This window comes from Rhipicephalus sanguineus, chromosome 9, assembly GCF_013339695.2.
Source record: "Rhipicephalus sanguineus isolate Rsan-2018 chromosome 9, BIME_Rsan_1.4, whole genome shotgun sequence".
NCBI classification, from domain to species: domain Eukaryota; kingdom Metazoa; phylum Arthropoda; class Arachnida; order Ixodida; family Ixodidae; genus Rhipicephalus; species Rhipicephalus sanguineus.
Genome location: NC_051184.2, coordinates 35,353,086 through 35,372,841, shown reverse-complemented (window position 1 = coordinate 35,372,841; position 19,756 = coordinate 35,353,086). Strand labels below are relative to the sequence as shown.

Below are 19,756 nucleotides of genomic sequence, written 5' to 3'. Positions count from 1 at the left end.
GCTCTTTAACGTGCACTGACATGATACAGTACACGGGCCCCCAGCATTTCGCTTGCATAGAAATCAGACCGCAGCGGCCAGGATCGAAATCGCTGCATGCCTTCGTTTCAGCAACCGAGCACGGTAACTAGTACCACACAAAGTACACTTCTCAACCCGGTATCGAAGAAGACGCGCTGAGAGTTCAAAACAACGCAAGCTTTTCTAGACAACAGACATCTGTCACAGTGACTTATATAAAAGCCAACACGAAAAGAAGTGTCAATAATCCTTCCCACCAGGTGACCCTTTTTCAGCGGGGCGAACAAAATGTGTAAGAACAGTGGTCCAACCCTTTATCTAATTTAGGTTTTTTTTTTTTGTTGTTCTTGAAGAGCTAATCGTTTCGTATACTCTCGGCCACAGTTGCTAACGCGATCTCTGGCATTCAAAAACACGCTGCGCAGGTAACGGTGGCCCCGGCGGACACCTTGTATTTTACTCGCTGGAGGGAAGATAAGTGACGTGTTGCACACCGCGTACGCAGCTGCGTTTAAATGTCTTAGTCACGCGCCAGCTGTCCCACCAGCAACCGTTGCAAAAGACAGTTCCCCGAAAAAAAAAAATATATATAGAAGGCTGAGCGAAGGTGAGCTCACGCACGGTCGCTCAAGCAGAGCAACCATACGCGAAAGTGGACTTAGAAGTCTATGGTACGGCATTTTTATTTCGGCACATAAGACAGTGTAGGGGAATAATAAAAATGGAAACTTAAAAGTGGACGTGCTCCACCGGTCCTGCACATGGAAACGCCCACATTTGCGACAGCACCAGGCCAACCAGGCGCAAAGATGAATGCGTGCCTAACGCAGGATCTCGCTCTGCGGCGAATTGCGCAGCATACATCGACAGCATTGACTGAAAATCGTCTACAGACTTTCCTGTGGCTCTTCGATACGTCTCAGACCGGCCTACGGTGCTTATTTCGGTCAACATTCTCGATTATCGCGATTTAGGTGTTTCACATTCCGCGCGCTAGGGGGCTGCTTGTTCTTTTCCCCCCCTCTCCGCTTCTACACTCTCGGCCATCTCGGCGGCGGCCGGCGCGGCACTTTTTTTCCGCTCTTGCTGCTTGTTGACGACGACGCCGACGGAGCATCGCAGTTGGTGTGGGCGGTACACCAAACTACTCGTACGAGACACCCCGGAGAGTGCTGATTTCGTTTCCACTCAGACAGGATCAGTTTCTGCGCTCGGCGGTTGGTTCTCCGTGCGCCCGATGCACTTGCCGTATCCGGCGGGAAAAGAGCTACGGCCGTAATAGTTTAGTGTAGGGAGCGAGGTCTACCGAGCGAGTGAGTACCCGTATCAGCAGCAGCACAACAAGCAGCATGTCTACGACACCGGACCTGTTGCCGGCCGAAGCGCCGGCACCCAGGCTCTGCCACCTGATCAAGATCCCCACGTTCGACGGATACGGCTTCAACCTGCACGCCGAGAAGTCGCGGCCGGGTCAGTTTATCGGAAAAGTGGACAGCGGCAGTCCAGCCGAGCTGGCCGGCATGCTCGAAGGGGACCGCATCGTCGAGGTGAACGGCGTAAACATCGCCAGCGAGAGCCACAAGCAGGTCGTCGAGCGAATCCGAGCCGTGCCGAACGAAACGCGCCTGCTCGTGGTGGATAGCGCGACGGATGCGTGGTACACCGAGCACAAGCTCGTACCCCGCTCTACGCAGGATAATGTGCACTACATTCGGACTCCCACCACCGGTGACGATGACGTCGTAGACGGCGAGCTGCAGCCGCCGGCCAACGGACACCACACTGCCCCAGAGACGGTCGCCGTTGAGCAGCAGAGTGCATCGCTTCCGTCTGCAAAGGTAACGTAGATACCTTTCACAGATTCAGTAGCGAAACTTCCGTTATTTCCCCATTCTGAGAAGGTTACAATAATTAGATGGCAAATTGGCACTTTCCAATTGTCGCGCCATCTGTTAACGATGATTGAATAGCTCTTTGTGCTATGAAACATGTAATGTGTTAAGAGCTAGTTGTTGTTTTCACGCTTAGAGGACGCAGTCGTCTGCTTGTTCTGAGTCGATTGCGGTCGTGATTTGTCTTTCGAAGCAGGGTTGTGCACTATAACTAAAGATCTTTTGACTCTCGGATGCCACCTGTTGCGCGCCGCATTGAAATAAGGATGTGTGAACCAGAACGCGGCATTCTTTTACGCATACCTGCGGCGCAGCTGTTTGTGATTCACATTTCGCTTCGGGCATTTTAAGAATCGTATACACTCTTATGAAGCTCCATTCGAGCGCAACCGGTTACGCACCACGTCATTACTACAGACTCCAAAGATGACGCGCGAAATTAATTTCGCGCGTGCGTACGCGCTTGTCAAGAGGAAATTTGGCTAGGTGATGATTCAAAGAACGGCGATGGAGGCTCGTTGACGTGTTGCTCTCGTGGCTTTTCTAGGCAGACAAAATAGAGCTTGGACATGGCTGATGCGAGAACTCTTGAGTAGCCGTGTCGTTGCATTGATGGCGGATACGTGCTATAATGCTGTCCTACCTTGTATTTGCTGACGCATGCGTCGTCCTTTGTCCAGGTTCTTCTTATAACTCTAACACTAATGAATCGAAACAAAAAGGCATCTCTGAGAACTGCGTAGAAGAGGTTAGCAGCTCTCCAAATAGCGGTTCGCAGCCCGTATGCATCAATTAAGAATCGCTAGTCTTAAATTGCGAATAACGACCGCGTTTTCGGACTGTCTTAAGGGCTTGATGGCTGACGCGTATTTCATATTTTTTTTTTATTAACGAACACTTAATAATTGTCAATTCACTTTATAGCACATCTATTGAAAAGGGAACGAGCAGGCAGTTCTGGATGGCTTGATGCAATCAGCTTTTAATTGCGAGATATATCCTTGGCGAGCACGTTTTCCGGCACTGAGGTCTGAGGCAAGGACAGGTCGGCTGTAATGACTTCCGTTAAACGGTGCTGATGACTTGTTTCGTCCGTGGCCTCTTGCAGCGAGGCAAACAAAAGAAAAAAATGCATCTTGTGTTGAAAGCCCAGTAGCTTAAGGTACGAGCTTTTTTTAGTTATTTCGTTTTCATGAACATGTTCGGAGGTCGTGTAGTGCACAGTAGGAGCTCAAATGCGTTCTCGTTTGCGTTAAAAAGCAGCATTTAAGTGCGTCCGGTGACGACGCGGGGCTTGCTGAGCGGCACAAATTGTTGAATTCCAGGCTATAAGTGGTACGTGGCTGTATGCGGCCCGATCAACTTAGTAACCGTTTGGCACCGTCGTCATCTGCTTGTCCATGTCTACTTCAGGACGAAGGGACCACCACGTGATGTCATTCTAACCAATCCTGTGTCTGCCAATTTTCTTTAGTTTCATCGCGCATCCAAATCCTTGGATACCTTCGGCTATGTTAATTTTCCATCTCACGTGAAGTCAACAACCAACGAAGCTAACGAAAACATAGGTGAAATTTCCTGTGCCTTTTAATTGAAATGTGCAGAAATACTGACAAAATTAAAGTGGACAGTACGGATTAGAGGTGTGCACGGGCTCCGGGTAGCCCGAAAGCCCGACCCGGCCCGCGGGCCGGGCTCGGGCGGGCCGACGTATTTTCACCTCGGGCCCGGGCCGGGCTCGGGCTACTTGCAGTTTTAGCGGGCCGGGCTCGGGCCCGGCGCAAAGCCCGACTCAAGCCCGAAATACAGAGAATGAGCGGGAATTGTTTTCCAGCCCGCATACAGCGCCTTTTCCGCGACCGCCCATTACAGCTTTTCCTTTCCAATGCAGTTGTTCAGCGAGTGGAGCGAGAGTGGTGAGAATGTAGCAGTTACAAAAGATGAGCTCTCCGATTATCTCTCTATGGAATCGCCATCCTGTCCACCTGAAGTTTTATTCTTCTGAAAAAAACAAGCAGCAGAGATATCCCAAGCTGGCCAGGCTGGCAAAAAAATATATTAGCAATTCCGGCGACGAGTGCAAGCAGCGAACGTAACTTCAGTTCGGCGGGCTACATAATGTGAAAGCGCCGCACTTCGTTGAAGCCGGAATCGTTGGACTGCTTGCTGTTTTTGCACGACAGTTTGTAATCTGTGTAATAGAGACTGTTCGTCGTGTGTCGTTTGATCATATTTGATATGCTCAATAAAATGACAAATTACCGGAAAACGCGATGTTTCGTTTTCGCAGCGAACCTTCAAAAAGCCGGGCCGGGCCGGGCGGGCTCGCAGCCCTTTGCCGTCGGGCTCGGGCGGGCCTTCGACAAAGTCAGCGGGCCCGGGCCGGGCTCGGGCTCGGAAATACGGCCCGTGCACAGCTCTAGTACGGATGACTTATCGAAGAAACCAGCGTCTTCCTTAATACGCGGGCGATCACTTTCTTGCTGAGGTACAGCGGCTGCTATTCTCCCGTCCACTTCAATACTTCTGCATGTGTACTCTATCAATGTATGGGAGTGTTAAGCAACGCCACTCGTGTCCGAAACAGCGGACGTATCGCATCTTTTTAAGCGCAGGTATACGTTCACGAACACAGGAGCATGTGATACGGTTGTCTTTGCTTTCCTAGGCAATGCATTGCCTGTTGCGTCTATTTTATTCTAGTGATTCGGTGACGCTACCTGACTTCGATTCTAACAGATCTTGACATTGTTATCCTTGACGCTTGTTCAACATGCGTCAACCTTCCGCACAACAGGCAGATGTATGTTAGATCACATTTTCTGAAATACACTGACGTGCCTTAGGCAGTACGGCACGAATGGGCCACTATTGCTGGCAATTTAATGGTCACGAGAAAAAAATCTTATGTGACACAGTGCAGTTAAACGCTCCCCAACTTCCCCTATACCACGATAAGGAAAAACAAACGAATAAACAAACAACAGCAATAAAGTACAACGCTTATAACTTTGGCTACCTGAATGTAACACTAGCATCACATCGTCTTCTCTACCATATGAACCGATATTATTTCTTCAGAACTGACATAGTCGCACTGTTTAATCCTCAGTTCTAAACGCGATCGCAACTACCTTTCACGTTCTCACTAGCGATAATACCTTATTTCAGTTAATCTAAGGACATTTATAAACATGCATTCGAACCGTTACATCCTGTACGGATTACAGTACAACACAAAATACACGTCGACGAAATGCCCAAATTTGCCGTCACATAAGACGCCGCATGCCGTCGCGCTATGTACGCGCGATTTTGCGGTATCTCCCTTTTTACGCTCGGCAACCCGTCGGTTCGGCGTTCCCGTGCCCTTGCTCGTAAAGAGAAAACTGATGCGTCTGGAGATTCAGATCGGTGTATATAGTATTTCGCCAAAGCAAACGGAAAGGAACAAACTAAAGGAAAACTGCGTGTTACTTAATTGTTACATTCGGTTACAACCTATAAGAAAAGGAATTCAGCTCCCCCCACGGTGTGCCTCCCGCAGAGAATTTGCATAAATGCTCTGTCCAGTAGCGCTTAATCATTTTCGTGACGTCACGCTTACATCTTTTCCTTTACGTTGTAACCCAGTATGGGCGGTTTCGTGATTGCGATAGTATAGCAGCAAGCGTTCTTGATTCCCCAAGAAACTTTCGGTAACTTCTTTTATCTTTAGCACCGACGCGGAAACCGTGTTTTTAAGTTGTCTCGGAGGAAGGAGAGTCTCTCTTGACGTTTTCGGATAAAAGGAGGGCGCTTAAAATTCAAGGGTACCTCTTGTAATCTTTTGTACGGCTTAGAAGAATATTTATTTGAGATATCTGGCTCAACACACAGAGAAAAGTGTTGAAAGTCTATACGGCCCACTCGCCAAGGCTTTTTTTCTTCCGTCGTTGGACAAAGCTGGAAGCCGTCCAGGCCATGTGTTTGCAAACACTGAAACCGTCTGTAGTGTATAACGTTTGTGTGAAAAAAGGAAAACACGTACACAAATACCAGCGCCGGGCGAATTCGAATTGCGCGCATCCTTCAACCTACTCTAGGTCGTGGTCCGGCCGACGTTTTGCGCAGCCGCAGTACGTGTCGCCCGGGCTTTTATTTATGTTTCTTCTTTCTTTCCTCGAGTAGCCCTTGAAGCGCCCTTGATACTTGAAATTTGGGTCCCCGACGTGGATGTTGTCGTGGCCGGTTTTTTTTCGCCAGCTGATTTCCATCGGCCGTGTCTTGTGGGTCCCCCCCATCTTCGCGCTCGGTGTACCGTGTAATTTGGGCGCGCAATCTATCAGTGGGGCGGCGCTGAGGTAAATAAATCGCAAGAAAGAAGGAAAGGTTATACGATAAGAAACGCCGCTGAAGCGAACAACACAGAGAGTGGCAGAAAATTCAGGTAGACCCAGCTCTAAGTTGTATACCTATCTGCATAAAACCATGTATGGACTTGACACATGTTACGATATACGCAATTACTGCTTTCAGTGTCTTTATTCGGTATGCGCCTCATGATGAGGTGGCGCCAGGATTATTGCGATGTTGGGGGGGGGGGGGGGGGTGGCGAACTTCTGCGTTGTGTTTTGACTATATTTGTTCTTGGGGGGGGGGGGTGCAAAGGGAAAGGCGGAGGGGGCTGGAGTGCCGCCCCTGGCTTCATTTCCAACTCTTGTGACCAGAGGCGTGCGTACTGTCGCTAAAATCGGTAGACAACTCGATCATTGCATTGAACTCGAGTAAATAGAATGTTGTTATAATAGCTAATAGCCAACGTTAGCCGACACTTACCGTCATTTAGCCATCACTATGACCATTATTTATCCCCTCACTATAGCAGGCGTTTGCCTATAAGCCAGCGCTAGCAATCGCTTAGCCATAGTGAGCCAACATTAACCGAGTAATCATTTAGCGAACACAACCCAGCATTCGCCGGTGCTGACCAGTGCTCGTTAAACGCGAGCGAATACGATAAGTTGGGCTACGCCAGGCATAAAAAAAAAGTAAAAATACGCGAGGAGAATCGTTTGGAACGACATTTTTGTCGCCTCATCGGAGCGCCTTTTCGGCGTGTCCTCGTGAATTCACGCTCGAGCGAGAATTACGCGGTAGCTGTGTGCAATCGTGCGCCGAGCCGGTTTCACGATAAATGACTCGTATAGCATTGATGTCATACTTTTTTTTCCCCTTCTTTCTCTTATACGCCTTCCTATATTTTTCCCCCCAGTTATTTTGATCGAACGTCGCGTATAATGCGTTCTAACTTGCTGCTCCGCTTTCTTTCTTTCTTTTCAGGTGAGCTATACATGTAACCTGTGTCAGTTTTCCCTGTTCCATCAGATATGTGTCCGCTTGGGGTCGCGAAAGGCCCAATCCTTGTGTAAGCCTCCTCGAGAAAAGCCGTTCATTTAGACCTGTTCGGTCGACGTTCGATTTGTCTCGAGTTTATTATCCCCTTGTTTGTAAGATTATCGTCTCAAATCTCATCTGATATCGAACCTTACGCGCTTTTCTCGCCGGTGGCCTGCGGCGAGGTTTGAAACGTTTATCTAAACTATACAGCTTACGTGAGGTCTTTAAACCCGTCGGCAACGCGGTCTTAGCGGGAAATTGCGCGACACTTCAACTGAGTCACGCGCGATACCGCGAACGTTCGCACCGAGCCGTGCGTCACTACGGCTTTTGCCTTTAAAGCACGGCGGCCGTGGTGGATGTGTTTCTGGCTACCGCAGTTACGGATCCGGCCAACACCACCACCTAGACAACACCAACAACACCGCCAGAGCGGCAATCGTGGAGAGGCCTTAAAAGTCTAGGTGGTGTTGATCCGGCGCTTGAAGTGCGCAAAAGAATGGCCTTCGAGATTTGCGGCTTTTACGAGGCGGAAAATAACCTGCGATCTCAGAAGTTGGGGTTTGCCTGTCGTCGTAAAGCCACGCCCTATTAGCTCCTCGACGACACCCTCGTCAAATGGCAAGCTACACTGCGAGTAGTATAAAGCCACGTAACTCCACGAGCTAATTGAACTAAAAGTCACATTGAACGAAATAGTCACGTTTCACTAATTTAACTAATAACTCTGTATATGACGAATACTGCAATTTACGAATTTCATTCAGTGAATTTCTATAGTTCTTTTCTCTTGGAACTAATTTGGAAGCTACAGTTAGGCACCCGGCCAAGGAGTTTACGAGATCCGACAGTAGCGCCAGAACACACAGCCCAGCAAGTATAGAAGCAGCAAAATCGTTCCCGGCAGTGCTTTTTCGTTTTTCTTTTTTTTTTTGTGAGGGTCACGCATATTTAGAACATCCCAGAGGGGATTATGGCCGTACCCAGGGAGCTTTCATTAAAAAGTTGCACAAGAGGGAGACACTTGGGCGCCTCTGTGTGTCCTGGCGGCCGATGCCGGCTGTGCTGAGGCGGCACATAAGAGCTCCGTCGCGCTTTCTGGTCAGTGACACCTGCGATGAAATAAGGTCCGTTAAGCTTTCGACGAAACGCACTGTCGTTTTGCGTTTTGAAACACAGCGCAAGGCTCTCCCCTTGCGTCCAGCGGCCCTGTCGTGCCTTCTTACGCATTTGATATTTGCTGCTCCAGCGAATAAGTCACTACAGCAGCTAAGTAAATCCGATTGCTCACACAATGCACAACTTATCACCATCGTTCGTGGTTAAAAAAAAATAATTATACAGGCGTTCAGCCTGGCGTTTCTGCCGGTGGTCAACGTTTGCGCGCAAGGTTATTGTCAAGGATTTTTCGAGTGGTGATCCCCGTTTAAATATTCGGGTCTCGTATTCCGGGGCAGTGAATTTATTGCGTTGCTTGCAACAATTTTCGTTGTCCTAATCGGTTCCCATGTGTGCAGAAATAAATAACAATTGTTGGGGTTTTACGGTCCCAAAAGCACGATATAGTTACGAGGGACGCCGTAGTGGAGGGCTCCAGAAATTTCTCACTTGTGCCTAAATCTAACCACACGGGCCTCTAGCATTTCGCCTCCACCGAAATGCGGCCGGGATTCAAGCTCGTGACCTTCGGGTCAGCAGTCACCATAGCCACTAGACCACCGCGGCAGGCCGTTTGCAGAAAAACAATTTAAATGGGTCAGGTGGACTTTACGTGGGAGCTTATGAACAGATGATATTATTTCTTCCGGAGAGGTAGAGAGAGAGATAATTTATAACTAGGTTAACAGTCCTGTTCGCCACTCGGCACTGGGGGATGGGGTGATGGTAGAAAAGATGAGGAGAAAAAGATTGTATGTTAAAGGCACACGGACATTATTGGTTTTCGCGATGGCTATTTTTACCGACCGCTTTTCACGTTACGAACGTGCAAAGCAGTTTCTTTGTACGAAGTTCTTGCGGCTAAACGTTGCAACGTGTACCTATACGTTATCGTTTATTTTCCTCCCGGCAAACTTAATGCCCTAGCTTAGCATGCCAGCGTTCATTGGCCAGCAGCCGCCTCGAGCAAGGATCACGTGACCCCCTCTGACAAAAAGTGTCCCACACTCGTCTCCTTGGCTACGAGTGGCGCTGGCTAACACTCGCACGGATTTTACGTACAGAGATACCCAAAGAAGTGGACGGGGAAGCGCCTTCCGTCGTAGCTCGATTGGCAGAGCGTCGGACGCGCATTTCAAAGGTGTGGGTTCGGATACCGCCGACGGAAAGGGTGATATTTAGTGCACTTTAATTCACTTCAGTTTACGTCATGTACTTACTGCACCGCCGTTAAAGACAACGATTAATGTCACCTATGCTTTCCCTGGCCTAATTGTCAGTTGGATTCACTTGGATTCGCTTGGATTCACTTCGTTGTGAATTCAGTTGGATTCACCTCACGTTGACGCGACGTGTTAGGTTTTCACGATACGTACCTTGCAGTATTCGAGAGGCACTAAGCGAATGCTTTTTTTCCTTCTTGACGTGTGGGGCGGCACGACCGTCCAGATAAAATTAGAGCCGGTTTCTCACGAGCGCTGACTTTAAAAGAATGAGATGAAACAATTTTCGTACATATTCGCATGTATTCGACTCAATGTCAGGGGGTTGCGATGGAGGTGATCAGAGCCCGTGGGGCTCAAATCACCGATGCAGGTCACCTTTGATGATGTAGAACTCATCTGGTCCTGCAAGCGCTTATGCATCCCGGAAAGAGGAGGCTTCTGTATACCGCGCGTGAAAAACAAGGTTTTTCCCCACCGGCTCTTTGAATAGATAGTATTCACTGAAGGGACCGCTGATAGCGCGCAGGGAAGTGTCTCGCATTGTTCGGAGTTTTTCTGCAAGACTGTACTGAGTGGCTCTGAAGCAATTGAAGATCAGGTCTGAGGTATAACCACGCCTCTAGCGTAATCATCGCCACGTTAATTTTGAAAACAGAGATAAACGAACCATGACAGTGTTATGGCGCAGTTCGCGGACATCATAGAAAAGGTCGAAAAGAAAGTAAGAAAAAAAAAAACACAAAAGGAAAGTACGAGCCTCGTCAGAGCATGGTCAAATCGCTTTGAGCACGTATCCACGACTACCGTTTACGACGCGGCCAGCTAATCACGCTCAAGTCGTGACGGTGTATGTAACTGATGGAATACTTACGCAGCATTCGCGTAGCTTGTTGTAGGGTAATCTTGGGCACGTTGTCAAAGTTATTTGACTAGGCGATGTTCTGATTACTCTTGCACTCATCGTTTTTGCGCGCACATATTTTGCTCTTGTGCAAAATAAAGATCGGTTGGAAGTCCGGCGCTCTTTTTCCATACTCTGTCCTTCTTTTCCTACGTTCGCGCTTTTGCGCTATGCGCCGTCATGAACCAAAACCAACTCGTCCAATTCGTCCACTCTTGCAAAATGAACTAAATGTTGAAGGCAGCGTGAAGGATAATTTATAGAGGCTCTTCGTGAAGGCGCTGGTTTTGAACGTCCTTCGGCAACAGCCGGGTCCGGTCAGCGATACCCGGTTCTATAGCTGTTTGCCGGCAAAGACGCGGTTAGTGTCATTTATTTATAGTCCACTGTGTACACGCATGCGCGTGTCGCAAGCTGGTGGACCTTGAGGCGTCGCGCGGTCGGTATAGCTGTCGCAGCGCTGAAGACGTTTCATTTTTCCCATCTTTGGACGACACAAGCCGGGGTAAATCCCGTCTCGTTGTTGCCAAGGCGCTTGCTACTGAAGCCAGGAAAAAAAAAAAAAAAAAAAAAAAGGTCGAACTGACGTAGCTCTTTGCTCGTTGACTAAGGAAGGCGCGTACGTAAGTTCCGGGTGTACTGCGAACGCAGCATTGCAAGATATCATTTTCTCGGAATATATACGCAGCCTGACGCTGCGATCCTTCATCTCGTGAATCGGCGACGGTGCGTCAGTCTTCATAAGCGCGTTCACGGGGAGGGGGAGGGGGGGCGGCCTCCCCTCCTAGTAACCTAAGAAGGGGGGCGGGCGCAAAATCTGCCCCATACATTCACTTAGTAGGGGGGAGGGCGCTGCGACGAATATTCGCCCCCCCCCCCCCCTTCACCTCCCCTGATGGGGAACCCTGCGCATGCGCCTATGAGTCTCGTCGATGCCGCGAACTTCGCGAAAGACGGGCGTTCGTACGGCCTTTGCTTGACGGGAATGAATGGGAACGAAATTTCTTTGTAGTAGTACATAGACAGAGGTATAGTTTCGATTTCACTTTGACGACCCTCGCTGGACACAAATGGATCTGACCGGTTCGAACAGAAAGACGCGAATTCGTGCTGGTGGTTTCGTTTGGAAGCTGAGCCAGTTGCTAGGGGTTCGTCTTAGAAAGAAAAAAAAAGTTAGAGGCGCGCTGAAACGGACGCGAGAGAAGGAAAATGGACAACAAGAGTGCCGAAGGCCGCACTGTGGCGCAAAAAAGAAGGTATGCGCAGAGCCGTCGATGGGGAGAGTCTGGCGAATGGGCGGGGCAGTGACGTCGCGGCGCGGCGATGACGCTGTTCACGTCACCGCCACGCCTCCGCTCCGGCGGCGTCCGCCATATATAGTCTTTCCGCGCGACGGGCGCACGGCTGAGGCTATGTACGCGCTGTTCATTCGTGAAATCTAGCGCTCCTAAACAAATTGCGAAAGCGAAATTGTGCAAGAACATTGTTAGGCAAATTTAATGAAGAATATGGAGTGAATTAGGCGTGTCCAAATCATCGTGAAACTGAGTTGTGCACGCCGATTCGAGTCCACGACGTTCTACGATACGCGCTGCGCTTTTAGAGCGCAGCTCTTTGGCGTGTATTCCTGCGTTGTTCGGCATCGCCGTTGGCGTAGTCGGCATAACCGATAGAGCGAACGAGGACGAAGGACAGCGAACGTGGATTCTGTCGATATCACGAGCCACTGGCCTCTAACATCGCTTTCTTCCTCCGTCATGCGTGCTCGCCCTTCGGTCGGAGCTCGTGCGCATGCAGGGCTGGTGGCTGCGCTGCTACTGTCTCGCTTGTCGTGACGGGGATGTCGATGACGCCTGCAATGCATAGAGTGGCGTGCGTAGCACTCGAGCACTGGCAGTTTCTGTGGCAATATGTAACGAATGTTGTAATGCGGATATCCAGAAATTCAAACACAGTTCGCGCTGCCTCAACACAAAGCTGCGCTCAGAATTCGCATGAAGGAGTATCGTGATCATCGGTGACTTTTCGAGCTATGAAGACCTGTGGGTTTGCGTCTATCTTGTTTTTTTTTTTAATGCGAAGCATTTCTTAGCGAACTTCTGCGACTTTGAGCGTATCTATCTGTCTATATACCTATGTAGCCGCCTACGAATTTGTGCTCTCCTGGCCGTTTCGTTCATGGGGTGTATACCAAAATTGGTATGGCGTAATGTGACTGTATGACAAACGTAAATGATTGGTCATAACATGACAGTGATGACATGTATGTCATGTCCACGACAGTATCGGGGCACCTCGGCATCCACGTGCGGGATTGTGAGTGTAGGCCCCTCTTTGATAACACTGCGGTCCTTGCCTCGCAGTCGGGACGAAAGGGTGAGGGAAATCATCGAGGCTGAGGAAATTAAACGGTCTGGGGAAGCATGCGTAAGCATGCCTTCCTTGCATCTTTCTGACAAAGAGCTTTTGTTTTTGGCGAGACATGGGAAGGGGGGCGGTGTTGGCAACACGTGTGTGACTTATCGGCACTTTTCTTCTTTTCACCTTTCGGTTTTTACTTCCTGGTTTTTTATTTCTTTCTTTTCTTGCTTTCCCTATGTGTATATACTAGGGGTGTGCGAATATTCGAAAGTTTCGAATATTCGTCGAATATTACATTCGAAGTATTCGTATTCGATTCGAAAATCGTGTATTCGAAAAGTTTCGAATATTCGATAACTTCGAATATTCGAAAAATTCGAATATGCGATTCAATTATCATGCATATGATAACTCGTCTTCCACATTTCTGCTGCGTTCGTATAGCTAAAAACGTTGCCAAGAGGAGCGATAAACATCGTAAGTACACGGAGGCACGATCTCTGCCTGCGACGAGCGCCCCAATACGTATGATTTATTGCTGGTGCATCTCCGACGTGCGGCGCTGTTGGCGATCATGTGACCGTACATTTTCAATATTATGCGGCCGTAACGTGCCGCACTACCACTCGTTCACTATGCGGGACCACTTCTGAAGAAAGACAGTGGCCCACGTGACTGGTGGCGCACTGTAGGCACCTTCAGATACCCCAGTCTGGAAAAGCTTTGCCCCATGTACCTCCCTATACCAGCCACTTCTGTTCCAAGCGAGCGTGCCTTTTCAGTGGCAGGGGGGTGGGGGGGTGGGGTGTCTCTGTTAAAAGGGAGCGCCTGCTGCCTGATCACGTGGAGCAACTCATATTTCTTCATGATAACATCCAGTCATTACTTTCATTGTGCCGTGATATTTGCTTGCGTTGTGATGTGCATTGTGCTAGCCTGGACATTGTGTTCTGGAGATAGCAGTGTATGTTTTGTTGCCAGTCAGGCTGTTAATGTTTCTTTTTTTTAATAGCTACATGTTAAATAAAATATTATTACTGTGGAGACATTTTTCCTTTGATATTCGATATTCGATTCGATATTCGAAGGTGGATATTCGTATTCGATTCGTATTCGAAAAATTTGATATTCGCACACCCCTAGTATATACACATGCGTCCCAATCCAATAAACTTTAGTTGGAAGAATGCGCTGTGTCCTTGTCGTATCACTCGTCTGTTGCCTGTTTTTTGCGCTGAACTACGTTATGTCATGTCCAGCACGATTTACATGCCACAGTCTTGGTGCTCTTGCGGCCGTTTCGTTAATTTGATATATGCCAAAATTGGTATGGCTTGACAAGAGTGTATGGCGAACATAAATAACAGGAGTTATTATGAAAATCATGACATACATGTCATGTACAGCACGACTTACGTGCCACGCTCATGGTGCGCTGGCGGACGTTTCGCTAGCTTGATATACACCAAAAATTTGTATCGCGCAACATGACTCTGTGACGAACATAAATAACGAAAGTTATTACGAAAATCATGACACACGTGTCATGTATAAGATGACTTACGTGTCACGCTCATGGTGCGCTGGCGGCCGTTACGCTAGCTTGATATACACCAAAATTGGTAGTGCGCGACATCACTGTGTGACGAACATAAATAACTGGAGTGAATGTGAATATCATGACACGCGTGTCATGTAGAGCATGACTTACGTGCCACGCTCATGGTGCGATGGCGGCCGTTCCACCAGATTGATATACACCAAAATTGGTATTGCGTGATGTGACTCTGCGGCGAGCATATATAACAGGTGTGATTTTTGGAACACGTCACGTAAAAAGTGTTGCGGGAGAATCATTGCATACCGCGCCGGAAAAGTCTGTGCACGTGTTCTGGCAGCAAAGCAGAAGATAAAGAAGAGGACGGATTGCGTGCCGGTTCATGATGATGACAATTTTTATTCGCCATTAACGGGGATTCTCCAAGCTTAAACAGCTCTGCTTTTAAAAGAAACAGAGATACCAGCGCACGTAATTGTATTAAGGCCACAAAAGCGCAAAAGCGGGCGTACACAAGCGACTTTGTGATCTCGAGCCCTAAAATTCCCTCTTAGAGAATTTTAGTGCCGGGACACCAAAGTGCCTTGCGTACGTGAGCCCCTTACGTTCCTTTGTATAGTCCATGGGTGCGGCTGAGAGTACAAGGGAACGTAAGAGGGTGAATAAGGAAGCGGCTTGGAGTCCCCGGCACTAAAACTCTCTAATAAGAGAAAAAAAATCTCACAGGGTCCCTTATGCATTCGCCTAAGACCATTCGATGGCGAAAGCCGTTTTCCTTTTCTTCAGGTGATGTATTGTTCCTCACGCTCCCCCCCCCCCCCCCCCCCCTCGAAAGCTTTGTGACCTAACAATGTTTTGCACTGCCTACAAGATCGGAGGCACTGCAATCTTTCTACACCAAATCTGGTCATGTGCTGACGTCATCGCGTGAAGTCACGTTATTCGGCGTCATAATGACGTCACAATCTTTGGTCGTATGGTCACGTCATTACGTGATGATTTTTGACATCCCTCGTGTTGACGCCGCAGACGCAGGACGCCGACGCCGCGGACGGCGGCTGTCAATTTTCGCGTTTGCTGAGTCATCTAAGGTTTTCGTCAGAGCAGGTGCAGGATCCCCAGTAGGCGCGTGTTAAATGAAAACAATACCTCGTTCGGCTACTCTGATAGCGGACATCCTGTTGGTTTACTTTACAAAATTATTTTTCTGCTCAACTTCTTCGCGCTCTCTGCTTCCTAATAACGAAATTTCATCGAGCACATAAGGGCCCCTTGCTATAGTGGAAGAGGTTCCTGCACGAGCACAGACATCGTGCACTATAGGGAACCCAAGCTCAAGTTTGCGGCGCGACGACAGCGCCGCGCCAGCCGCGCTGCGGCTCTGTCGGAAAACACTGAACCGTCGCGCGGCCGACTCAGCCCCTTTCACGGTAGCGGTAGCGCACGTGCGCTCGCGTTCTTCTCTCGGTGCGGGTAACTGTGGGGCCGTCAGCTCGGCACGTTGAACCGAGAGGCTTGCTGTGCGAAGCTGCGCATTTCCACGATGGCAGAAGCGACCCCGCGGAAGCGCAAGCGTGGTCCGAAGTATTGCGGTTTAGTGGCCAGCCACAACAGTGCAGACAAGGCACACGATTCACGTGTTAAACTGTATTGGTTCCCGGGCGTGTCGCACGAGAAATAAAGGCGGCAAGCGTGGATAGCTGACAGCGCTGTCTCGCCTTCTATTTTGGCTGTCTGAGTTCATCGCTTTTGTTCGTTCCGACTACCTGAATCGGTAAGTAACGGGGCGCATGCACGCAGCGACTACAGTAATGATTACTCGCTGTCTTCTCGCATTGTTAAAGTCCAGTTACGGTTGTAGGTGAAGCAACTTTGTGTTTTGATTCCCCGTGCTCGTGAGACCTACCCGTCGTTGTTGAACGTTCACATTCGCGTTATACCGTTAGCGTTGCGCGGTTGGTTGAATCGGCGCCTCCTGAGGCGCTGGTTGAATTCAACTGAACTCCGCACATTGTCAGAAGTTCGGCGCCTGCATTTCACGCGTCGGGAAGGCTGCTTTATCACGCCGGAACGGACGTCTGTGCATTTTCAGCAAGCTTTGACATCGTTCTGCAGGTTTGCTTTGTTTTTGTCACTTTATTGGGGTGATATATATTTAAGCCGCTAAATATAACTGGCACTTCATACATGCTTTGCAATTGCAACCTTGAATTAACCACCTTCTGACTTTGTGCGATTTTCTAGCCGCGTTCACGCAACATGTTTTATACGCCTGTCAAGTCGGTATCATAAAAGAGACTGCAAGCATGACGCGAGAGCCGAAAAAACGAGGCGAGCAGTTCATCTTGCTTTACAGTGGTTGAAGCTCAGCTAGCTGCCTCGCGTCTTAATCGGCGGGTGATTCTCCAGCGGCACGGAGGACTTGACTCTAACCTTCTCAGGAAGCAGTGCCATGGCCGTATAATCTTTTTTTCGCACGCCGCAAACGTTTGTTCACGAAAGTACACGGCTGCTACTGTAAGCATGCCATATCAAAACAACAATCATATGATTCGTAGTCCACGCCGCAGAACATCGATAGCGTGTACGGCTTCATTTCGGAGTGCATGTGGACCATTATTCATCTTTAACGTGACAGAATGAGACTTACCTCGAGGTATACGTCCTACACGGTGTAATCGCGACTTGGGAAATGCATTTCGCTTTGAGTCGGGCGTGGTTGTCGTCGATCGTCTGCTCTTCACCGTTAACATGATTGACGAGCTTTCCTCATTTTATCAAGTTCGCTTTGCGGAAGTGCCAGTCAAGCTTGAAGATCCTTTTGAAGCCGCACTGCACGCGGTACATTGTGAGACGCCGCAAGTGAACCGCGAGAGCTCTGCACGTGCACGGAAGCGAGCGGCAACGCGGTGGCGAGAAGGGAAAGCGCTCGCTGATCACGCCCCAGTTTCTCTTTTTCTGCCAGAGATGGCGCTGCCTGTCAAGAGCAGCAGCGCCGCTAAGCGTTGCTTGGGAAGCCTATACGTGCATGACTAAAAAGCGCAAGGCACATTCGCTTAGCACAGAGGCGCAGATTAATTTACATGCGCGAATTAAACGTGAAACTGGTAGCATGTACACAAGCGGCAACAAAGCGGTAAATGACACCATTGGCTGACAGCCACAGAAACGCAGACCACATAACGTGCAACACATGCCAGGTAACCGCCGCAGCTGACGCGCGGCGGCACTAACCTGCGATATCGAAATAAATCTTCCCCTCCCAACATCACGGTAACATCCCAAGCTCGTGCTCAGAACGTGCGATAAATTACGTAAACGCAACACATCACGCTTGACACTTTTAGCGTGATCGCTGCAAAATTTCAATTTGCCCAAGCTATCGAAACGCGAACCATAAAACTCCTTTTTTTCAGTGTGACAAAATTATTTTTAAAGTTTGTGCGCCTGAAAGGGCTCCACTGCACAACAAATAAAATGTTTGTGTTAATGGTGGTTTATAATACCAGCAATGTTCAAGATAAATACTGAAGTACGTATCTCGTATAGCACGGAGCAGTCGGTCGGGGTCCATTTGCTGCGTCTGATGGTTCTGATCCAAAGGCGTCGTCGCTTCTTTTCCTTCGGAAGCCTAAAAAGGCGGAAACCCTGCGCGCTGCTGTTTGAATAGCCAACCGCGCAACAGCAGCCCATCGCACGCAACAAATTCACGTTTCAATGCGAGGAGCAGTCACCATGAATACGCGCGGCTTCGCACAAGAGCTTCGTAACCGACGCGCGCTCCTCAGCGATCGTGTAAGTGCGGCAGCGCGGCGCGCCGGCGTCTCTCCCTCGCGGCAGCGCCGGACTCCGCGACGCGCTGTCGCCACTGCCGCCCGCCGCCGCCGGCGAGGAGAGATAGTTTACGTCACGAAAAGAGGGCGGTGCTAGGGCGGAGCTCGGAGAGCGGCGAGATGAAACAATCGCCAAACTCTCCCGAAGGGTATATATGGCTCTGGGTATGCGCAAAACTTATCTGCGCATGTTCACAAACATAAGTTACAGAGAATGCGCAGAAACGCTTTGTGTACCTTTTTTTTTTGAGCCATAGTACGCGCTCTTAGCGTAGTTGATAGTCGCTCTTATCTATTTGCATTCTCTTGTGTCTATGGTCACGTCTACCCTTTTATTCGTTGTATTTCAGACTGGCTGCTTTGGTTCTGAATTTTGCTTTGAACTATAAAGAAGCTGTTGTACTCGAGAATGTCTTTAACCTCTTTAACCTTTCATATTTCCAGTTTTTACCCGGGAAGAAAAACGTTTGCATTGCTTTTCGAAGTGCACGACAGGTTAACGAAAATAAGTTATGAAATAATGCTTTATCGTTCTAAACCGTAAGTCCTTCTTTTTATGGTGTCCTTTTAGCGTCCTGTTCCGAAATGGGCACATCACGAGTCACCACAAGCAGCTAGGAGAGTTTAAGGCTGCGGGAATTAATACGCAGTATACATAGCGGGAAGAAGGATATGTAGAAAAATGAAACATCAACATCAAGCAGTTGAAGTGTAATCGCAGCAGCTGGAAAACTGAGAGGGCTCATGGGCGTGGCTGTTAATTTCGCACGCATTCATCTCGCGTTAAGATGGACATTCGCGAAAAAAAAAAAAAAAACGTACCTTGGTCGATTACGAGATCACGCGCGGCACGATGCATTCGAAGCGGTCAAGACCCGTGGATGGTCTTGAGCCATCCATCTCTCGGGAACCCCTTGAAATTAAAAGCGTGTGCATGTGTTGTTCGATCTCTTCTTGTGTCCGCCTTTTAACTATCGCGCTGTTCCTTTTCTTCTGTTTGGTTTTATTACTATGAGCAGAAAGAGAGCTTTGAATGCTGCATGAAAAAATTTGTTGGAATTGAACGGTCTGAACTATCCCCCTAAATATTTTTCTTTTTTTTTTATTCCTTTCTTTCTTGTTCCTTCCTTCCATTTTTTCTATCAGCCCACACCACGATTCCATCTCTAGGAGTGTGTTGCCTCTAGGTGTGTTCCTTGTAAGTGCGTGTTCGCTGTGTGTTTCTGTAGTTGTTTCAATAAGTGTCTCTGTATAGGTGCGTTTCAGTGGCTCTGTAGATGTGTCCCAGGCTGTCCCAATGTGTATACCAACAAGTGTATCCCTACAAGGACGTTAAAATTGTTGCTTACAAGTAAAATCGAGCATTCGAGAAAGAGCGACCTCGAAATATCAAACCGATTATCGAGCATTTTTTTTTCTCTTGTGTA

At 48.7% G+C, this 19,756-nt stretch overlaps 1 protein-coding gene across 1 annotated transcript in view; it reads left to right on the top strand.

The window, feature by feature from the left end:
• The first annotated feature begins 1,070 nt into the window (after window positions 1-1,070).
• Window positions 1,071-19,756, top strand: part of LOC119404970 (Na(+)/H(+) exchange regulatory cofactor NHE-RF2) — a 73,583-nt gene continuing 54,897 nt past the window's right edge. The window contains exon 1 of the mRNA XM_037671706.2: window positions 1,071-1,859. Coding sequence (XP_037527634.1) covers window positions 1,371-1,859 — 489 coding nt within the window. The 5' untranslated portion in view covers window positions 1,071-1,370. The remainder of the gene's footprint in view (window positions 1,860-19,756) is intronic.